The following is a 22,666-nucleotide window of genomic DNA, read 5'->3' on the forward strand; positions in this document are numbered from 1 at the left end:
ATAATATATAATACAATATAATATAATATATATTGGGTCTTATATTAATTTTTGCTCCAAAAGATGCATTAGAGCTGATTGTCCAGCTAGGTCTTATTTTCGGGGAAACATGGTAGTAGCTGATTTTGATCAATCCTGGAACATTAACTCCCCATGTGTTCACTAAGCTGTAGTCACACTGCATATCCTAATGTTTTGCTGAGTTCTGCCTACCTAAGGGCCTTTGTACCTGCTATTCTCTGCCTCTGAAGTCCTCTTCCCCCAGGTCTCCACCTCACTGGCTCCACATCAATCAGGCCTCGGCTCCAACGTCATCTTCTCAGGAAAGTGTTCTTAGATCCTCCTGGTTAAAATAGTCTTCCCCACATAAACCCTTTCTCTCATTGCTCTGTTTTATTTTTGCCAAGGCACCTAGCACTATCTGAAATTCTCATGCATGTATCGGTTTGTTGTCTGCCTCCTCCATCAGAAGGCAAGCTCCATAAAAACAGGTACCACAATATTTCTCTATGCCTACAATGCTACCAGATACGCAATGCATGCTTGATAAATATTTATTGAGTAAATGATCTCCATGATGCAAGTCATGATCAACTTTGTAAACAACACCCAAAAAGTCAGTGTCTGTACCTTGAGATCACACCTTATACAGGAGTCCAGGGACACTGATCCTCCAAAGAAGAGTCTATAGCGACCTTCTGGCCGAAAGGGCAAAAGGCTCAGACTGGAAACCCAGTTGGCCACCAAGGACTTCCTGTGCTCTTGCATTAATCTTCCCTCACTATGGTCCCGTCAGATGGCAAAACGAGCTCAGGGGCCTTTCCCGTGGGTTTATAAATAAATCTGGGCTCACTGCTGATCTCAGACTGGCCTACATGGCAACTTGCCTTCAGCTTGCTCAGTTAGTAGGACTGTTCCAGTAAGGTTAGCAAATAACAGTCATGCAGACAGCAACCCAGAACAAAAACCTGGTTTACATGGTTGCACAAACACCACACATTTAAGATCCTCTTTCATACCTCGACCTCAGTTTCTACAGAAGCAGTTCACCCCAATCGTGGCCCAGAGCTGGGTTTCATTTTACTCACCGAATCCTTGAGTGTAAGACTAAGATGCTTAATTGTAATGCAAACTCTTCTTGCCTTCAAAATGAGGAGCCAGTGGAAATTCACTTCTCTGGCTTGATATTAGGCAGACTAACTGAATGGCTAAGAATAGGGTTCTAGAGGCAGATGGTTTTGAGTTGAGGGTCTTAGTTCTCTCACTTTCTAACTGTGTCACCACACTCAGGATGCTGTGTGAACTTGAGCATTTTACTTAATTCCTCTGAGCCTGTACCTCCTCATCTGCAAAATGGAAATACTTTATAGATTTATTAGTACACATTAAATGACATAATGTATGAAAAACACTTAGCACAGTGCAGTCCAATTAGAGTTATTGCCATTTATAAATACTAAGGATTCTAACAGGCATTTTCTGACCTGTCTTCTAAAAGTCAGAAAAATCTCTTTAAGAAACCACAGAACTGGGAAGGATGCGAGGCCAATTGAGTTGATACCAAGAAATTATGAAATTAACAGCATGTAGATACCTGAATTCAGGCATGGCTAGACAATTCATATCTATTAGTGGCAAGTTAAGAAAACCCATCCATTTCAGGTGCAGGGTTGATTATAACAGTGTACGGGGATATTAAGTTCTATGCAATTTCACGGAAAGCCAACCAACGAAAAATGTGTTACTTAACCCAGGCTGTATACATACATACATACATGCTATGAATATTGTTGCCATTTATGAAAACAATCCTGTTCCAATTCTGCTAAAGGTAGTCCCAGGCCCCTTACCTCACAGAGTTACTTCTGTGTTCTTGATAGTTATAAAATGGCATAGATGTATATAACTCCTTTCTGTTATATATTTTCAAGTGAGTTTCAGTTCAGGTCACTTAATATTCATACTATTTCAATATGAAAAGCAAGTAGTTTTATGTCATTTTAGTTGTTTTTCTTGGTTCTATTTTGTTTTGACAGAGAAGTATGAGACCCAGAGAGGTTAAGCAACTTGCTCAGAGATCACATAACTGTTCAGTAGCCAGACGGTAGGAACAGTTAGTCCAGTGAGCTTTCCTCCCCATCAATGTTTCTCAAATTATAGCATGCATAGGAATCTGATTACAATGCAGTAGGTATTCCTGAATTCAGTAGGTCTGGGGGAGCCAGGATTCTGCATGTCTAACAAACTCTCAAGAGTTGCTGCTACTGGTATCCTCCATACCCTTCGTAACACCTCAGCATGTCCTTCTTAATACTTCCCCCAATTGCAATTGCATCGTGTGGGCATTCCTTCATTTCTCCCCTCTAGACTATAAACTCCACGAGAAAAGGAACTATATTTTTTTCACCACTTTGACCTGGCTGCCCAGCACCATGCCTGGTGAAAAGGAACTGAATGAATATTTGTGAAGAATGAAGGAAAAGCGACCTATTTCCAATTACAAAGCCACAACACTTGCATATTAAGACTCTCATTACTTATTGAAAGCGATATTTATCAAGTAGCCTTTGTTGCCTCAAGTCACATTATGGTATCTAGTTGTAATTGCCAGGTCCCAGAATAACAGGACCAAAGAAAGCCCTGCAGGGTCCACTAATGTAGATCTATACCTCTCCCAGAACTGGGCCAGGGTCCAGTGGAACACAATCACATTTTGGGTCCAATGAAATGGGGTAGATTAATGTGAGATCATTCTAAGGAAAAGGGGGAAGTGTATTATAGAACAAGCAGGGTGATTGAGGCTCACTGACACTCAGATTGAAGGGAGCCACGTCACCTCTGCCCCCACCTGAGAATGCTGGTAATACCAATCCACCGTGGATTGTGGGTTTTCCAAATGCCAAAAAATGTGCCAACTACTTTACACCAGTCATCTCATTTTATCTTCTCTACAAACCTACAATACAGGCACTTATTTTATATGTAAGGAGGCAGAGACACAGGGTTATTAAGCTGTAAGATTTGGACCCAGGCTGCAGAGTCGTGGCTTCAGAGTCCATGCTTGTAACCATATTTCCACTGCCTGGAAGCACAGGCAAAAGAAACAATTGCCTGAAGATGGGATTGACTTTACTCCCTTATCAGTAACCTAATAGGCTCCAACAAATTCTAAATAGAGGGAATTGGGGAGAAATACATCACATCAACAGGAGTTGACCCTTATATTCCAAAGGACATGTCCGACAATATGGTATAGGGAAAAAAAAGGATTTTCTGTTACAACAAATGCTCAAATAGTTTGACTCTATTTGGCTTATGGTTAAATATACAACACCACTGAAAGGTTAAGTAAGAGTCAGTTAACTAGGAAGTCTCAAAGGTCCTAGATTCCTTTCACACTTCATTAGGTCTCTTATGAAACCTCACATTAATGATTGGGCAAAATCTGAGAAGATGGCCATCACATGGAAGTGATCAGAATTTTGTGAAGCACGGGTACGCAATGTAAAAAGTCAAAATGTCTAAAGGACAGAGAGACTTTGTTTTTCAAAAGCTCAGAAAGCAGAAGTTCAACAGTTATATTTTAACACTGTCAGAAAATGAGGAATCAAGAAAACGGGAAGAGAATGCATTGTCAAACTGGGTGTGAGAAAAAGATAAACAATCTCTCTTATTATAAGATATTTAAAAATGTGGAATAAGAAAATAAACAGAGACAATACAGTAGTCCCTCCCCCCGTTATCCATAGTATCACTTTCTGCTCTTACAGTTACCCAGGGTCTATCAAGTTCCAAAAATATTAAATGGAAAATTCCAAAAATAAATAATTATAAGTTTTAAATTGTGTGCCACTCTGAGCAGCGTGATGAAATTTCGAGTGGTCCTGCACGGGACGTGAATCAGCCCTTTGTCCAGTGTACCATGCTGTAGACGCTTCCCGTACCCGTTAATCACTAGTAGCTGTCTTGGTTATCAGATCAACTGCTGCAGTATTGCAGTGCTTGTATTTAAGGAACCTTTATTTTACTTAATAATGACCTCAAAGCACAAGGGTAGTGATGTTGGTAATTTTGGATGTGTCAAAGAGAAGCTGTAAGGTGCTTCTTTTTAGTGAAAAGGTGAGTACAGTACGATAAAATATTTTGAGAGAGAGAGATAGACCACATTAACATAATTTTTATTACAGTACATTGTTATAATCATTTTATTTTATTTTAAGTTATTGTTGTTAATCTCTTACTGCAATTTATAAATTCATCTTTATCATGAGTATGTATGTATAGAAAAAAACATTATATATCGAGTGTGGTACTATCTTAGGTTTAAGGCATCCACTGAGGGTCTTGGAACATATACCCCATGGATAAGGGGGGGCTAATGTACTAAAATACAGCCACACAGTCTTGAATAAAACATTGTGAAAAAAGTTGATCTCTACAGATTGTTTTTTAACCACACTTGTCTTACTATTTTACCTTTGGAAGGACATAATATCATGGATTGTGAAGGTCCAAGACCCGGTCTGCTACTTCCTGGTTATGGTCTCAAGTTGCATAATTCTTCCAAGATTCAGTTTCTTCATCTGTAAAATGGGGATGACAAACACCTGCCTTTTAGGATTATTGTGAACCTTACATTAAATGACCTACTGCTACCTACAAACAGATGAAATGTGTTTATAAGAAAATAAGTATAAATTACTGGTATATCATATGAAAAGGGTATTATAGGTTAAACTTGGTGTGTTGAAAATATGTTAGAACTGTATAAAATTTCACATAGGTATTCATCCTTAAAAAATCAACTTCATTCATAATTGCATGTACAAATTTTAGTCAACATACCAAATAACAATCATGTTAAAAGTCAAGACCTTTTATGACTCAGTAGTGCAGATTTTGGAGGAAAAAAATTCCACATCAATTTATGTAAATGTTTTCTAAACCATCAAGTACTGAACAATACACAATATTGTTTTTATTATAATGTCCTGTTGGTTTCTAGAATAATTAGAGATGTCATCAAATTTAAATCACTCAACATATTGAACTACACATTTTTATTCACAGGAATTCAATATGAAATGTACTTGTAAAGTAAGGGAAGCCAGTTTTCTAAGAAGTTACAACAACATATATAATAGACATTAAGTCAACAAAGATAACAAACAAAATTTTTAGAAGTCTTCCCACAATTTCATCTTCCAGACTTGTGGGGGTAGTAGTAGAAATTAATATCCAGTTTTTACACGTCATATCCAGGAGGCTCCTTCTCCCTAGGGGAAGAAAGAGAGAAGTATCCTCAAATGAACATATTTATAATTCTGATTCTTTAAACTCAATATGGTATTTGCACTGTAAAGAAATAGAGATGAAGAAACATCTTGCAGGTAGAACTCTACATATTTGTACATAATCAATGAATTAAAATGTTTTTCTCCTTAATGAATCAAAATATTTTTCATCCATGCATTTTGACCACTTTATGTCATAATCATAAATTTTTCTATATGCTAAACTTGCCTTTCTTTCTAAAAGAAACAGCTCAACCACTTCACAAGTTATATAAATGTCTAATCACTATGTTGTACACCTGAAACTAATATAATATCTGATGTCAACTGTAATCGAAAAATTTTTTAAAAAAGAAATAGCTCAAGGAACTATTGGAATAACTATTCTGTTTTCATGTTGTCAGTATTTATGAAGTCTTATCTGCCAAGTCATTTATGATTTTATCTGCTAAGTCATTTCAAAACTTATCTAAGTAATTTACATCATTTTACAATGGTCTAAGTAAAATTGACATTCTTCTAATCTGTACTGTAGATATCACCAGGAAATGGGAATCTCAAGATATGGAAAAAGGCAGGTGAAAACATTTTTGTAAATTAAACAACAAAAGATCTTTTTCATTTTCTTGATCTTTCCTCATGATCCTCTCTCTCATATTCTGGTCACTTAATAAGACATCAATCACTTAATTTCCTCCACATTTCTGTGTTAAGAAACAGCTTAAAAAATAGCTGGAATTTTAAAAAGTATTATTAAATTTTTAAAAGTATCAATTTGTGGCTGGTTTAGCACACTTTTGTAACATTTTACCAAATGCTAGTCAGGTAGGGTGTTTAGAACCATTCTTAACTCCTTTTTCAGGAATGCAAGGTCAAATAAGTCAAATTATTTTCAACTGGTTACATCAAATTCCTTATATACACTCAACTTAAAATGAGCATCAATACTTTTAAAAAGCACAAAGATTGGGGTAGGAAAACATTTTCTGTTATTTTCAGTCAAAAGCCATAAAGGCAGGTTGAGTTTTAAGAGAGGAAAAAAATAGAGGGGGAGATAGATGAGATTTATACAAGTGTCATTTTCTCCCACGTTTTGTAATCTTGATTAATTTCTGTAACAACAAGCCCCGTTCCTAAAAGAGGGAATGATGTGCCCCAAATTACACAGCAGTCACTAGCAAAGTGAATTTGCCCATACACTCAACAATTCCTTTTGCGTATGTTACACAAACAAGGGGTAAGGATAATACATGGGTTTGCAAAGTGACTTTCTTGCTCTCTTATAATCTCAGCGTCTAGTTTATATTTCTTTTGTTTGTGCTCTTAGGGGTATCTTCAATTTTCTCCATCAACAGTAAGGGAGAGACTGAAATAGGAAGTGAGGAGAAGACCAGACAACTGGTAGGGATTGAAGAGTGAATAGAAACCCATTTCTTACCTGACTTAATCCCAGGTCGTGGCAGATAACACTGCCCCTTGGTTTTCTCCCTGTCTGCTTTTGCTAGAACAATGTGCATTCAGCACCAGCGGTCTCTTAGCAACAACCTTGGTTCCTGGGTCAAAGCACATTAAAAGGTTTTACTGGATAGTGAGGTAGTGTGTGAAGTTGAGGGGCAGGGAGCTTGCATGGAGAAACTCTAAAATTACTGTCAAAGAAGTCAGGACAGAGATGTAAAGAGTGGACTTGGGAAAAATTGTATAGCTAAAAACTGTACCTTTAACAGCAAGGTTAAACTGAATTCTAGGATTTTCCTGGCAGGGCAAATATTCACCACACTTTTAAAACAACAATTCACCAGGGGGGTATGGGAGATAAGTTATTTAAGGGCACATACTTGTTAACTAGTAGATAAACAAGTCCTGGAGACCTAATACATAATCAGTGATTATAGACAATTCAACTATTATAAACATTAAACTCACTAAGAGACTAGATTTTCATTGTTTCCAATACTGGAAGAAATGATAATTATGAAAATACAAATAGAGATGGCCATCATATTGCAATATAAACGTATCAAGTCAATATGTATTACTCCTTAAACTTACACATTATATGTTAAATATAACAATTAGAAATTCCCTAAAAATTATTTTAAATATATTTGCATCAATATCTACCACGAAAACAAACACACAAAATTTCTATGTCTGCATAAGAGCACATAACTCATGAGACTGCATGTCTGCTCTAAATTCTGTAAGTTTTTTTTTTATCACTTTTAGGAACAAATTAGAAAATGGGGGAGAGAATTCATTACAAAAGACCAGGCTATAAAATTCATTCACAAATGGAAGATTATTTATCCATAAAATGATGGTTATTACAACTATAAAATAATAGAAACGCTACTTAGAAAATTGTAAAAATATTTAAATATGATTAAAACTCATATTTTATGACCACCCGTTACACTCCTAGGTATACACTCTGAAGAAATGCATGGATATCCACACCAGGACAAATATCCATACATCATTCGTGATATCCTCAATTTAGAAACAACCCAAATGCCCATTAGTAGGTCGATAGGTAAATTCATATAATAGAATACTATACAATGATGAAAATTAAGTTACAGTACATACAAAAACGGGTGAATTTTACAAACATAATATTAAAATTTTAAAAGCAAAGTGCATAAGAAAACACAGTTTAAGTATATTTATGTAAAGTAGAAAAACAAAGTTAAAAGTGCATGGTTTAAGAAACAAACTCATAGATACAGAGAACAAACTGTAGGTTGCCAGAGTGGAGGGGTGTAAGGAGATGGAGAAGAAACGGGAAAGGGCTTAAGAAGTACAAACTTCCAGTTATAAAATAAGTTACAGGGACATAATGTACAGCATAGGGAATTTAGTCATTAATATTATAATAACTATGTACTGTGACAGAGAGACTGAAATAGAAAGTGAGGAAAAGACCAGACAACTGGTGGGGACTGAAGAGTGAATTAGAAACCCATTTCTTACCTGACTTAATCTTAGGTCGTGGCAGATAACACAGAGGATTATTAGACTTATTGTGATCATTTCACAAGATATATAAATGTTGAATTACTATCTTGTGTACCTGAAATTAATATAATATTGTATGTCAACTATAATTAATTTTTTTTAAATACAAGTGCATGGTTTAGGGGTGCATATATGAGTGCATGGGTGGCAACTGTGTCGTGGTAAATTTATCAAGAAAAGCAAGGGATTGGCTAACATAATAAAATTAGGATAGTGGTGACTTTAGGGAGGGTAAGGCACGGATAGGCAGGGAGAGGGGCTTCCAGCAATGTTTCCTTTCTTGTCCTGTGTGTGGTTACACTGGCTATCACTTTAACTTGTTAAACTGTAAAGAGAAGTTTTATGTGCTTTTCTGTATGTACGTTAGACTTCACATTTGAAATATTAAACAAAGAAAACAAATAACTACAAATATCAGTAGTGCTCACAGTAGTCGAGTTTGGGTGGAAGGACGATGTGTGATTTTTTTTTCTCCTTGCTTTTTCCATTTTTCACATTTTCATTTAAAAGCGTGTTGCTTATACAATTTTAGAAAACTAAAGAAAGTACTCCCATAGTTGCTCGTCTTCTTCTTCCTTCCTGTATTAAAAGTAATGTATACTGATTTTATTTTTGTCAAACCAATCATTTAGCAAATGATTATAGCCTGGTCTTTTGTAGTAAATGTACTCTTTTGTGAAAGAACATGTTCTTGTTTCATTCAAAATGCACATGAGAAACAAAGATGTGGGTGATTCTTGTTTGCTAATTCTCCCGATGTTTGATCTGCTTGTAGATCTAAATCATTGGAAGGACACAAATTGTATCATCACAAGTTTACAAACAAACTCAGATTTTACTGTCGATTAAAATTATGAGCATCGCAGTACGTTGATTTACATTAGCTAGAAGCTTGGTTATCAAGTGCTTTTTATTTGGGATTGTAGGGACATTCTTTTGGGGCAAAACTGTTTAATGGCAGCAACTTTCAAGAAAAAAATATTCCTTATTGGATAAAACATATACCAAAAATATAAATACATTTCAGACTAGTTAGGACACTTCTAAACGTATGCTACAACATAGGAGGTCTGACAATTAAGTTAGTGAACTTATTGCAGCAATATTGCTAACCTTTTTTGATATCAAAGGGATTGTTCATTATGAATTTGTACCAAATGGACAAAAAATTGACCAAGTTTACTACTTGGAAGTGCTGAAAAGGCTGCGTGAAAAAGTTGGATGACCTGAACTTTTTGCCAACAATTTATGGCTCTTGCATCACAAAAATGCACCAGCTCACACAGCACTGTCTGTGAGGGAGTTTTTAGCCAGCAAACAAATACTGTATTGGAACACCCTCACTACTCACCAGACCTGGCCCCCAGTGACTTCTTTCTTCACCCAAAGAGAAAGACAGGATAATATGATGACAGCTCTGATGGCCATTCCAGAAAAAGAGTTCCAAAATTGCTTTGAAGGGTGGACTAGGCAATGGCATTAGTGAGTACCTTCCAAGGGGAGCTTCGAAGGTGACCATAGTGATTCAGCGATGAGCTATGCAGCACTTTTTCTAGGATGAGTTCACAAACTTAATTGTCAGATCTCATATATAGTATGACTATCTCAAGACCATGGTCTTATGTTGAATGTAGTATTTAAAAATCATAGCTAAAGTAACATCACTTCCAGTTTCTGATATAAGACATCCTAGGTTGTTTGGGGCCAAATATATTTCATGTTGAAATTTCAGATGACTACAAATAATTTCCCCTCCCATTTGAAAGCCTCTACCTACCTTTCTTTTAACTATTTCCAGAAGGCACTGGGAATCAATTTATTATTTTCTAGAATGTTATACTAAAAATAGAATGAATACACTCTTATCTAGCTTTTAAAACTTGTCTTAATTTTTTTCTTTTGACTCCATCAAGAGTCCAAACAATCTAATTCAAATTGACCTGTTCATTGTTTATGGAATGTTGAACAGCGGTATCCCAGAAAGTAAGTTAGCCAAATGGAGCATACCGTGTTTCCCCAAAAATAAGACCTAGCCGGACAATCAGCTCTAATGTGTCTTTTGGAGCAAAAATTAATATAAGACCAGATATTATATTATATTATATTATATTATATTATATTATATTATATATTATATTATAATTATATTAAGTAATATAATTATAATTATATTATATTATATTATATTATATTTCTTATATAAGTAATTATATTAAGTAATTACTTATATAAGTATATAAGTAATACAATATAATATAATATAATATAATATAATATAATATAATATAATATAAAAGACCTGGTCTTATGTTATAGTAAAATAAGACGGGGTATTATATTATATTGTATTATATTACATTGTATTATATTTATTATATTATATTATATTATATTATATTATATTATATTATATTATATTATATTATATTATACCCAGTCTTATATTATAGTAAAATAAGACCAGGTCTTATATTAATTTTTGCTCCAAAAGACGCGTTAGAGCTGATTGTCCGGCTAGGCCTTATTTTGGGGGAAACACGGTAGTAGTATCCTTTGGTCTCTGGGAGCTGAACCTCATTGCATTCTGTTATTCACTCTGACATCAGCTTGTAGGCTCTTGCCTTTAAAATCTTTACAATTGTGTGTTTATATGAAACAGAGTTTCTCAAATCAACTCTGCTTCTGAGACCATAAGAAGAGTGCATTTGCTAAATGGCTTGGTCCCCTGGCAAACACAGAACAATGTAAAACAAACAAACAAAAAAACCTCTATTATATAAAATTATTCCTAGTACTAAGACATTACCATTTGCTCAGTTTCTCTCAACTTCTACCATTTCCGCTTATTAGGCACGAATTCTTGGTCAAGACAAAGAACAGAACATATTTTGCAAAGTCTCTTTTACAATCAGAAGAAAAACACTTTTCATTGTGTTCAAGTTTATAGTCTTAAAAACAAGTCACATTTCAAAATATTTTCTTTTTTGACAAGAATGTGCTAATCCTACTTCTTGTTTCCATCAATATCTAATGGTCAAGATAATACTGACAGGAGTTCCCTAGAGACACATATTGAAAAATGAGACATAATTGAAATCTGTCCATTTTTTGCTTACTAGGTCATTTAAGTAAAGTACAAGTATAATAATGGCCGTTTATTGAGGGTCTAGTATGTGCCAGGCTGGGTTCTGTGCTACTGGGAGATGGAGTCACTGCCCAGTTACTCAGTATTCTATGTTGGCGCCTAGATACCACTAACCCAGGACTCCAGTCCCCAGATGCCACCGTCTTTCAACTACATGGATTTACTAATGTTTTCAAATAAAAAGTCACTTTTGAAAAGATCTGTATTACAATGGAAACTGACTGTACTGCAATGAAAATATCCACATGTAATTATTAATGGCCACACTTTCTCTTCAGCCCTGGCTCGTTTCTGCATATGTGAACAGCTGGTTGAACAGGGGGATGGGCAGTCTTACAGTGTGACCACACTGGGCCCAGTGACCCTGAATTTGCTAGAATATCTTTATAGCAGCCGTTGTTAATTTATTCACATCAAAACAATCTGCTCTTTGTAAATGGGACATTCACAAACCACCACGAGGATCTTAACTGTCAAGCAACGAGGTTAGCTCAAAGTACAGTTTTTTTTAATCTATTTTTTATTAGCTTTTACTATGTGCAATTTTATTCTTGGTTCTTCTTAATTTGTTATCTACCCACTGATCAACATATGACTGACAAGTTCCTCCCCTTGACCTCCATAAACTTAGCTGGACAGAGGAATAACAAGAAAGCTTCTAGGATATGGTGATTGAGAAATGGGTCTAGAATCAGACTGACAGGGTTTGACTCAGATCCGCCACTTACTATGAGAGCTTGGACAAGTTACAGGAACTCTCTGTGCCTCAGCACTTCTTTAAAATGGGGATGATGATAATAGTACCTACTTCTTAGGGTGGTGTAAGAATTAAATGAGAAAATACTTGTGCCTAGCAAGTAAACATTTAATACGTGATGGTGACTATTACTATTAATTATCATTTAGCATATTAGCTCCTAGATGGTACCCTTTGAATGAATTATACTTTCCAGCTTCTCTTTGAGCACATAGTGACTCAGATAGATGAGAGGAAACCCTGATCCCCCAGAGGAGCAGGAGGGCCCCAAATCTTCTCTTCTTCTTCTGTACCTCTCATGCTTTCTTCCTATGTCGACACCTGTCCAGTTTGGGCCTTCCCAAGCATCTGCAACCATGCCTCAAATCTTTTAAGTAAATATTTTGGCCCTAAAATAAACAATTTCCCTACGCATGAACAAACATCTCCTCTTAATTATCCACTACCAAGACCTGAAGGCTGAGATTACCCGCTATCACATTCCTGCCCCAAATAGGAGATTGGACATTATCCCTAACAAGACATAAATTACTCAGTTACGGGCACTTAACATTAAGAAATATTCTGGAACCAAAATAATCAAAATGTTTTCAACCTTCTCCCTGCCAAGTTCCCCAACCCTCTCCATGAATCACAGCTGTAGTGCTTACAAGGCCAGAGGGACTGCCCAGAGCCCTGACCGGGCACCAGTCCTGCCAGGTTTCAACAGGAAGCCCCAACACAGCGATGCCATCCAAACGATCGTCCTTCCATGGTATGAGGAAGCAGAACTGGAACTGAGGGTGTTTTTTAGGTTTTTGTTTTACATCTGCAGAACTCATATATCCAAACAATTGTCACCTCAAGTTTGGGGTTGGTGAGTGGAAGAGAATAGAGACTCTCTGGACCTGTTTGAGTTCTCAAAAGCCTTTGGCAAAACCTTTTAAACTACCTTCTCGCCCTGCAATACACTCTCTTCTACATAAAGTCACTGGTGGTGATATTTTATCCATTGAGGTTTTGATATCTGACACCAGCTAAATGCTATTTGGAATCAAGTGTAGCTGAGAAAGTAGACAGTTAGGCTGAAGAACACAATTTTAAATTAAATGAAAGTCGATGACCTCTTTTAGGCAGAATTCTATTCCCAGCATTTAGCACAGGGCTTGGAACAAAATAGGTGCTCAACACACACACACACACACACACACACACACACACACACACACACACACACAAATGTGGTGGTGGGGGGGGGGGATGAACTGTGACTGAGGTGCTGTTCTTCTATGCCCCACAAGCTCTCTACTTAGAAGGTGAACCCAAGGAGGAACCCTGAAAATCACTGAATCATTTTCCAAGAATGGATAGCCTTCCAAGGGGAAGTCTGATCAATGATGCCCATTTCTGGTAAATAAGTTTTGGTTGTGAAGGCCCTGTGGGAGGCCAACAGTACCCTGTCTGCACTTCTCATGTACCACGGGACAAGCCCCTTCTGAGTGGTATCATGAGATGACTTCTATCTTCTGTATTTAGAGCTGATCGATCCCTTGCTAAGTTGGACTGTGTCTTGCGCACAATAGGAATTAAATACATGTTTACAGAATGAAAGCTTGTAAAGGAAAACAAAAATCTCACCCTATCTCTGAGTAACAGGGTGACACTTTGGGAAGCAGGTCTGCTCTCAGACAACCGTCCTTTCTAAGTCATCCAGACACTGAATTGAATCCAGCAAGGTGACGAACCAGTCCTTTGGAAACACAGAAGCATGTAACCAAAAGAAAAATTTTAGAATGCTGATTATAGTAGAGCAGGGAAGCTTATCAAAACAATAGCTTTTGCTTTGAAATTGTTTTTACAAGATTACCACCATCGTTGATCTTAGCTATAGTCTAATGTCCTGAACTGCAAACCATAAACCATCCTCCAATGCTCCCATCCTCAGCATTCACACAGCCTACACCATCCTAAAGATGAAGCTATTAAAAGCAATAAAAGCCAATTATTGTCTCTACAATTGATTAATGTTTCTCATCCAAGACCACACTGGAGGCTCTAGGTTTGAATTTGAAACAAATGAGAGACGATTAAGAAAATTCAGGAAAAATTCAAATGAGGGACTTCTGAAATAATGTTACCGTACTTGGCCATTTATATACATTACTAGTAAACCCCACCACTTGTAAAATGGGTGACGACCCTCATTTCACAAACAAGGGGACTGAGGCTCAGAGAGGTTGAGTACTTGTGTAAGGTCACACAACTTGCTAGTGGCTCAAGCCAGGGCTCAATACCAGCCTCCTTCCAATTCACTGCAGCGCCTCCCTTACACATACTATCTAGAAGCCTGATGCGTATGTTCAAGGGAATGGAACATCCGTAACCAAAGTAGAAAGCCGAATCAGTTCAAAGTCCTAAAGAAGGACTGGAGTGTCAGATTTCATCTCAATTCACGAGGATCAAGCTGGGCATTGGCCTTTCTGGGTGTCAGGGTCCTCCTTTCCAGAAAGAAAACACAGTAACTGACTTTGCAAGACTCTCAGAAGCAACCATTACAAAAAGGCTGCAAAGACAAAGCCTTGGCTTAAAATAACAAGAAGGCAATGAATATGCCGGACCAGACAGGTGCCCTCTCTGATCCAAATCTCAGACATGCAATAATGGAAACGCCCAAGTCGCCTGTCCAACACTCCCCTGGAGATACTGTCCACATGTGAAATTTATCTTTGAAATCACGAAATCCTCTATTTGGAGAGGAAACAAGTCTTGGTCAAGTAATTTTGATATTATTAAATCCTTTCTTCTCTTCCTGTCTTTATTTAGTCAGAAGGAAATGGAAAGAATAGAATTCTCATTCATTAATCTATCTTATCATTGGCCTTATAAAAATTGGAGATGTTGAAATGCAGTGTGTAGGGAGGGGGGAGAGGGGGAGAATAGGCTTTATGAGTCTAAGTTTTAACTTACTAACTCTTCCTGTACTAGAAGTAAACAAGTGTCATGCTACACTTTCTTCCTACGTCAACATTTGAAAGTGCCATGATTTTTAAAAGCCAAAACTTACTGTTCAGGAGTTCAGTAGGCGAAGTCCAAAGTCAAGGAGATGATCTCTCTCTTCTGTGAAAAACACCATATGCTCCTAGGTGGATCAGGAGAGTCACTGGGATGTTATTAATAACTGGCTGAGAGCTTTATGAAGAAACATGAGCCAGACCATCACAAGAGGAGGCAAGTGGGAAGGAATTGACAGACACAGGTGGAATAAATTATGACAAAAATATACTTAGGCCCACACAGGAGCTCAAATAATCCATGAGTCGGGGATCAGCCCCTCCACAATCAATGCACCCTTATGTCAAATGTTCTAAGAGTTCAACCATCAACTAACAAAAATACCCTTAGTGTTTAACTCTCTTGGAAAAGGACATAACTCATTTCATGCTATACGATCCTTTGTTCTTCTGAGCAATGCTTTCTCACGGATATCTGAGTATCTTCTCAAATTTATGCATTTTTGCCTTGCTTCCATTGACTTCCCCCATATTTCATATCTATAAAAATGGACCTTCAAGTGTACATTATCAGTCTTTTTGAGATTTGTTTACCTGTGAGAATATCAGCCTCTCTCTCTGAAGGATCCCAAAACAATTCCTGGAAGTGTATGCACGTGTATCTTCCAGGGAAGAGGGTGGACCTTGGGGTTGTATCACACATCAAAGAGAAGCTGTAGCATTGAAATCCAAGGAATGGAAGAGTAATCGTGACCAGCTACTGGTTTGTCATGGCTCTCCTCTGCTGAAAAGCTGTATTACAGAAAAGTCCAAGTCTATGCCTCCCCTCCCTTCAGCAATTGGTATCAAATTGTTCGGACCATTAACAGTGTGTGTTCAGACCTAAATTGAATTAAACACTGGCTGTGTACGAAGCGTTAAAAGGAAACTGATGATTAGACACAAGTTACTGAAATATATAAAGATATAAATTGAAGGGAGCAAATGCTTGTCAAATTGCCTCAACTTCTTAAGGTTATAGCTGCCTGTCACCCTGGCCCAGGCCTGGCAGCTGTTCTTTTTTCAAACTAAACCCTTTCTCAACTAAATGCTGGGGGTGGGGAGGCTGGAATACCTCACTACAGACCTCACACAGTGGAGTGTTATTCTGCTGAGGCAATTGTCAAAAAGAGAGTGACCACCAGTCTACAAATGGGCGAGAGGGAGCAGAGTAGGAACAGGGCCTTATTTTTTTTTTTTTAATACTTAGATCAATTTAAAATTTTTGAGTATCCACTGAATATCAAGTATGTGTCTTGATAGAACATATTCATGGACTATTGTAAATATACTATGTGCATCAAAAAACAGACATTTTCAAAAGAGAAAATTTAAGAATAAACATTTTCTTAACACTCCCAGTGGGTCACTTTTATCAGTTCCTGGGGCACGAACACTCCACTCTGCAGATGAGTAGGGAGTGGCTCAGAACCGTAACTCCACCATGTATTAGCTGTTGTGGGTTGAATTGTATCCCCCACAAAAGATATGTTCAAGTCTTAAACCCCGGTCTTAACCTGTGAATGTGGCCTTATTTGAGAATGCAATGTGCCAAACAAAACAAACACTAGAGTGATGTGTCTACAAGCCAAACTTCGCAGGACTCTCAATTCTCAGAATGATGCCCTCTGGTTGCCTTTTTTTCCTTATGTGGTTCATAGAATCTCAGAAATTCCAAAGGACTTTAGCAGTCTGTTCACATAAGTCTCATATTTAAAAAATAGGGAGGTAGAGGCCCAGAGATTCCAGTGTTTGGGTTCTAGTCTAATGGCCCCTGCAACTTCCTTGAGCCAGGCAGAGTGGATTTGACATCCTTAAGGAACTCAGCCAAGTGGGAGAGACAAGTAAATAAACACACTCAACAATTTCCCCAAACCCACCGCGTGTTGGCGCTGAGCTTGCAAATGCCATTCCTTCTGTCTAGCAAACCTTTCCTTCCCCTAGTTTCTCACTGTGAATTTCTTTCCATGCACAGATTCCTAGTTTCAACATTACCGCCTCTGGGCGGGCTTTTCCCACACCCCAGGCTGGACTCCTTGCCTGGCATATGTCCCAAAGTGCCCTTTGCTTCCCTTTCCTGGAATGCTCATGAGGTTTTGCTCCAGATTTTTTGCCTCTTTTTCCTAAATGAATGTAAGATCCTGAGGACCACGTCTAGATCTGTCTCATTCCTAACACAAAGTCGCCCTTCAGATATCTGGAGGTGTGCACAGAGCTGACAAGGGCAACACCGATGGGAAGAGTATCCAATGAAGGAGGCGATGCCAGGGCAAAGTCTGCAAGGAGAGGTAGGCATTTGCCAAGAAGCCAGCCCTGGAAAGGCATTCCAGGCCGAGCTATTAGCAGGAGCAAAAGTATGGGGAGGAGGGCAGTAGATATGGGTGGGATAAGAGCTGCGAGTAGATTGCATGACCGGAGGATAACGAACAAGGTAGAAGTGGCCAGAAATAAAACTAAGACTAAGCAAGGACACATAACAACTTTAATATTCTGCTTCATCGTTTACTTCCAGTTTAACTCCGACCAAGGTACTTAACCTCTCTTTGCGTTAGTTTCCTCACCTGCAAACTGAAGATCCTGTAACGTTGTCACGAGGATTAAGTGAGTTCACACGTGGGGAACATTTAGAACACAATAGAACTGTCAAAGTGCTTCTATTTTTAGTATGTTCAAGACTTCATCCTAGCGGCAAGATGGGGACCAGCGATTCTATTCTAAGCAGGGGTGAGATATGGTCAGCTTTCCTTTAGAAAGATTTGTGGAGTTGGGGTTCGTGGAGCAGGATCTCAGGCCAGAAAAGCAGCTGGAAACTATTTCCTACAACCGTCCAAGAGTGAGAAGGACTCACCTGACCTGGAGCAGGAGGGGAGAGGACCAGCAGGATTCAGCGGAATTTAGTAGGTAAAATTGGTAAGACTCAGTGCCGGGCTAGAATTGGTGGGGAGAGACTGCAAGAAGTCTCGGCCACTGCCCAGATTTCTGGTTTAGGTAATTTGGGTGGGTAAGATACAGAAAGACAAGGAGTTTGTGAGCACTTCCTACATATCAGGCACAGACCTAGACTCTTGATGCCGAGAGGTGTTGAGGAACTGGTCCAGGGCCACAGCAAGCAAGCAAGTGGCCAAAGGGGGGACTTGACACTCTGTCGTCAGGTGTCCAGTTTATGCACTTTTCGACACACGCCACTGAGTGTGCAATCCGAGGAATGGGCCCTTCCCAGGGATCAAATTTCTGCCCCTCCCAGCACAGTTCTTAACCCATAAAGAGGACCAAGGACAATTCGGGCACCGAGGGAGGGGGAAGAAGGACTTTTGACCATCTGGGGCCTTCCACACCAAAAATAATAAAAATGTCTTACCTGAAGCCACCTCACATTGGCAAATTCCTTTTATTCCATTCATTTTGATGTAATATGTGTTATACAAACATAAGTGCTTTGCCTCGAAGACCCATTTTTATTGTTGGAGGCGGATCTCTCATGTTTATTTCTTAAATTTCCCAAGTGCCGTTTAAAACTGCCACTGAGTATAAGAAATGAAAAACAGCCTATGGAATGATGTATTCAAGAAGTTTTTCAAGTGATTCCCCCCCCCATTTCATTTCAAGAAGCTGTTTTGAGTTTTTGTTATTAAGTAGAACCTGGCTTGATAAATGTGTGTTGAACGAAGGAGTCAAGGAAGATAGCAAGAAAACTAAGTGAATCCTCAAACAAAATTCAAGAGCTAACACATTCCCTTCTCCCAAAGCCATAGCCCCTCCAAGGGCCCTCAGAGCAGTGGAAGGACACGTTCCTCAAGTTCCAGACTCCAAACATCCATCTACAATACCGCGAGCCTGAGACAGAGCCTGTTCTTGTGTTTACCTAGCAGGGTGCACAGCGTCCCATGCAACTTCAGCTTTGTTTACGGAAGGCAGACTGGCTTCTTGCAGGAAGGTTCATTCAAACAAAGGTTACAGGCAACATGTACCTAAAGGATTGCCCTTCAGTCCTTGATACTATTGATCAGGAAATTATCTTCCTGTCCTTAATCAGCTGAGTATTTTTAAAGAGGTAAGAATGGCTTGGGTGTGGTGGGAGATAATAAAGAGGAAGCGACAAAGAACAGTTATCAAGCTGTTGCCCAGTGTCTGCCCCATCTCCATTTTGGCCCAGTTTCAATTTCTGGGCAAGCTGAGGGAAAGTCGTGTGGCTGATACAGTCAAGATGTGGAGAGTTCTGCTCAGTTTTCGGGTCTGACAGATATGTCATCATATTTTCAAGGGCGAGGGGGAGACTTGATAAGAATCAAGCACATAAGTATAGCAATCCAAGAGATTATATAAAACTCAGACAAATTCTGAAAGGTAATCTTACATATTTTAGATGCAGCATTCACATACCACTATTGCCAAGAAAAGCAAATGTCGGTTTTGAAAAAATGCAGTTGTCTTTTTGCAAAATTGCATGTTCAGAAAATGAATGCCGAAAAAGAAAAACTTAGAGATATGACAGCTAATTTGACATCTACCATCAGAACTGACAAATCCTGGTGCTGTCAACCCATGGAATACAGGAATAGACGACACTAGTTCTCATATGCTCATCTGACTTGCCCTAAGTTCTAATTCCCTGTTCTAAGTACTTCACATATAGTAACACATTTATTCCACATAACTCTATGAAGAAGATGAAAAAAATGGACTCCGAGTGGTTATGCACTTTGTCCAAGTACCTAAGTGCCAGAGCCAGTATCTGAAATTAGGCACTCAGGTCACCAGTGCCCACCCTCTCACCTACACTCGGAAAACATACATAAGTAGCTACAACAAATGCATCATTTGATAAAGAAAAAAAAAGGAAGTCACACCTGATGTCAAATGAACTGTTTACACTGGTCTCTCTATAACTAGATTTGACAAGAGGGTAAATCTTGGAGAAGTAAAATTCTCAGAAACTAATCTGGAGAGAGCAAGGTGGATGAGTGTTGGTGCCTTCTTTATACACAGAGGGTGTCAAAAGAATGTATACACATTTTAAGAAAGGAAAAACTACTAAAATTGTAATACTCAATATACACCAATAACGAAAGATGAGTACAAGTCACGTTTGACGTCTGCAATTACCAGAGGTGCTCAAAGTGGTTACCATCAGCGTCCAGACACTTCTGATTACGGCGAACTACTGCTTGAGCAACACTGACTAAAGTGTCCACTTGTGTACATTTTCTTGGCACCCTCGGTATAGGCTGACATTTCCAGAGACACAGCCAGGCTCAAACAAGCGTATAGATAAATCCATTTATCATGCAAAAACAAACAAAAATGCAACTCAGGTTATGTGCTCATAGATACTTCAGGACAAACCTGGTTCTGAGTTTGAATTGTGAGTATTTTTCTCATAACATTGGGAGGGACTCTCAATAAAAGGCCAATTAACATGAATAACCTGCCCTTTGTCTATATGGTAATAAAACTTATTTAACAATTGAGGATCTTGATGCCAATTTAAGGCACTTGTTTTCTTAAAGCACACAGAGTAATATTTTTTTTAAAAATCAGTTGGTTTTTTAATTACTTTACAAATGAAATCACTCCTTTTCCCCTTCAAGTTGCTACAATTCCCATCTCAGGAAATCAACTCCGGATGGCTGAGTTGAACTGGGCTCAAGTGTTTTCTTATAATCAGGGAAATCAAGGTCTTCTTTGCAAATGAGGGTATGGAATTTGAAGACAGGGTTCCTCAGATTGGGAAGGGAAGATGGCTAGAAATTTGGGTACCAGTAGAATCTAATCAAATTTTTGCTGATTGCATGGCTCAATTTCACTGTCCTAGACTGTAACCCTGTCAAATTAACAAACTCTATCCTTGTAAAGAAGTTAGGAGGAGAGCAGAGTGTTAGAAGTTTCCCTCACCCTACATTTATTTACATTTAGTTTTATTAAACCGCTTGGTTTAATAGCCAAGATTAAAGATGTGATGTTGCTTTTAGAGATGGAGCTCAGAGTATCACAAATGTGCTTCCCACACCATGTGGCCACTGAAAAATTTTAAAATTATTCTTCTTAAGTACTGACCCAGAGCCAGTGAGATAAACAAGTTAGATGTTGCTCAAAGGTCTGCAATTTGTCAGACAGGACATTAATCACACCTTAGAGCCAGACACTCAGAGGACTGACCCCTTATTCTGCATCTCACCCCTATTTACGCCCAGTCATGCTCCCCAACCTGGTAGCACATTATACAACCTGGAAGGCTTATACAATGAGCCATGAATACCCACTACAGAGAAAGGCCAGCAATGAAAAACAAGCAACCAAAAGTTGAACCTCATATTTCCACAAAGAGATTGAAAAAAATCAAAGTAAAGTAAAGCCCAATGATTTCTTCTCCCTAAGCACATCTTAAACTCCTGTGTACTAATAGGGGTCTTACTCCATACTTCCTTAAGTATAGACAGTTTCTTCAGAAGCCTCATTACTGATGTAGCTTTTTTGGGACTTGAGAATTAATCCCAACCCTCTTATGCTCCCAAAGTTCCATAAGGTCAACCCAAAACGTAAATGACAGCAGCATCACACCTCACCTAAAAAATTAGAACCCCCCAGGACAGCTGTAAGCAGTGGCCTTTCCCAAGCAAGAGGGAAGCCCCAACCCTGCCAGTGTGATCTGTGGAAACGTGTGCATGGGCACAAAAAGGGAGTACAGGGGAGAATGTTCTCTTGTGTTTAGCTTTACCAGGATATCAGTCACTCCGATCCAGCTGCCCAGAGTCAGCAACTTGCAAACCCATGAACTTACGCTCCGTGCAGAACAACTTCTCACTGCGTTTCTCATTTTGGAGGGTGGTGTATAAAACACTCCTGCCTTCTTGCAAACATTAGAATTTTCTACAGTGGCATCTCGAGCACCGTCTTTCCCAATACTCCCTCCTCCCTCTCCGTTCTTAAAATCTCTTATTCCCCTCCCCTCCATTTCTGAAAATTTTGTTACGAAAACATTAAACATACATAAGTAGAAACGAATATAACAAACTCTCAGGTATCCCTCACTTAATTTAGGGAATCGACATACATACTACTTCCTTATTATTAGCTGGACTTGTGCTAGGCCTCGCTCCAAATAGGGCCTCAGCTTTCACATTTCACCCCGCCCCTCTTTCTTCCCCCTTTCCTCTTTCTTATGCATTCACACATGTCATCAGTCCTCCTGCATTCCTCAAATACGCTATGCTAAGGTTTCACAATCTCAAGAGCCTGCAGAAACCACTCTGTAGTAACGGGATGTGGTGTATGTGGTCTGCAGTGACCACCGTGGCTTGGAGGGGCGAGACCCTGCTGCAATCTTAGTTTTCAAGAGAAGTTAAGAATCTCGATTTTTTAAAAATAAAAATCTCCCTCATTTTAAATCAAAGAGTATTTCAAAGGTTTCATACTTTGTAACTAT

General features: G+C 38.5%; 2 protein-coding genes across 6 annotated transcripts in view; one reads left to right on the top strand and one right to left on the bottom strand.

Annotated features, from left to right (window-relative positions):
* Positions 1–22,666, top strand: part of LOC141572933 (uncharacterized) — a 36,409-nt gene that overhangs the window by 8,245 nt on the left and 5,498 nt on the right. The gene's annotated exons all lie outside the window — the stretch shown is intronic.
* MRLN (myoregulin) lies at positions 4,160–18,781 on the bottom strand. 3 transcript variants are annotated; one of them, XM_019731825.3, is made up of 4 exons: positions 15,258–18,781; positions 13,832–13,943; positions 6,733–6,847; positions 4,160–5,276 (listed from the first exon to the last, which is right to left on the bottom strand). In XM_019731825.3, exons 3-4 carry the CDS (start codon positions 6,809–6,811, stop codon positions 5,116–5,118), a joined length of 240 nt encoding a protein of 79 aa, XP_019587384.2. In that variant the 5' UTR covers positions 6,812–6,847; positions 13,832–13,943; positions 15,258–18,781; the 3' UTR covers positions 4,160–5,115. The 3 variants fall into 3 exon arrangements, with proteins under 3 accessions (XP_019587384.2, XP_019587383.2, XP_088648121.1); XM_019731824.3 differs by lacking the exon at positions 13,832–13,943 and having other exon boundaries at positions 15,258–18,779; XM_088791995.1 differs by lacking the exons at positions 13,832–13,943; positions 15,258–18,781 and adding an exon at positions 8,268–10,385.

The sequence above is a fragment of the Rhinolophus sinicus genome, chromosome 15 (genome assembly GCF_057876585.1).
Source record: "Rhinolophus sinicus isolate RSI-liver-muscle chromosome 15, RSI-T2T, whole genome shotgun sequence".
Taxonomy (NCBI): Eukaryota; Metazoa; Chordata; class Mammalia; order Chiroptera; family Rhinolophidae; genus Rhinolophus; species Rhinolophus sinicus.

What these genes read in the sequence shown, in the direction of transcription:
- MRLN (XM_019731825.3), bottom strand. Translation starts at nt 6,811, where the DNA reads ATGCACATTGTTCTAGCAAAAGCAGACAGGGAGAAAACCAAGGGGCAG. An exon ending in ACGACCTGGGATTAAGTCAG is followed by an intron (nt 5,277 to 6,732) that starts GTAAGAAATGGG and finishes TTCTTCCCCTAG; the next exon opens with GGAGAAGGAGCCTCCTGGAT.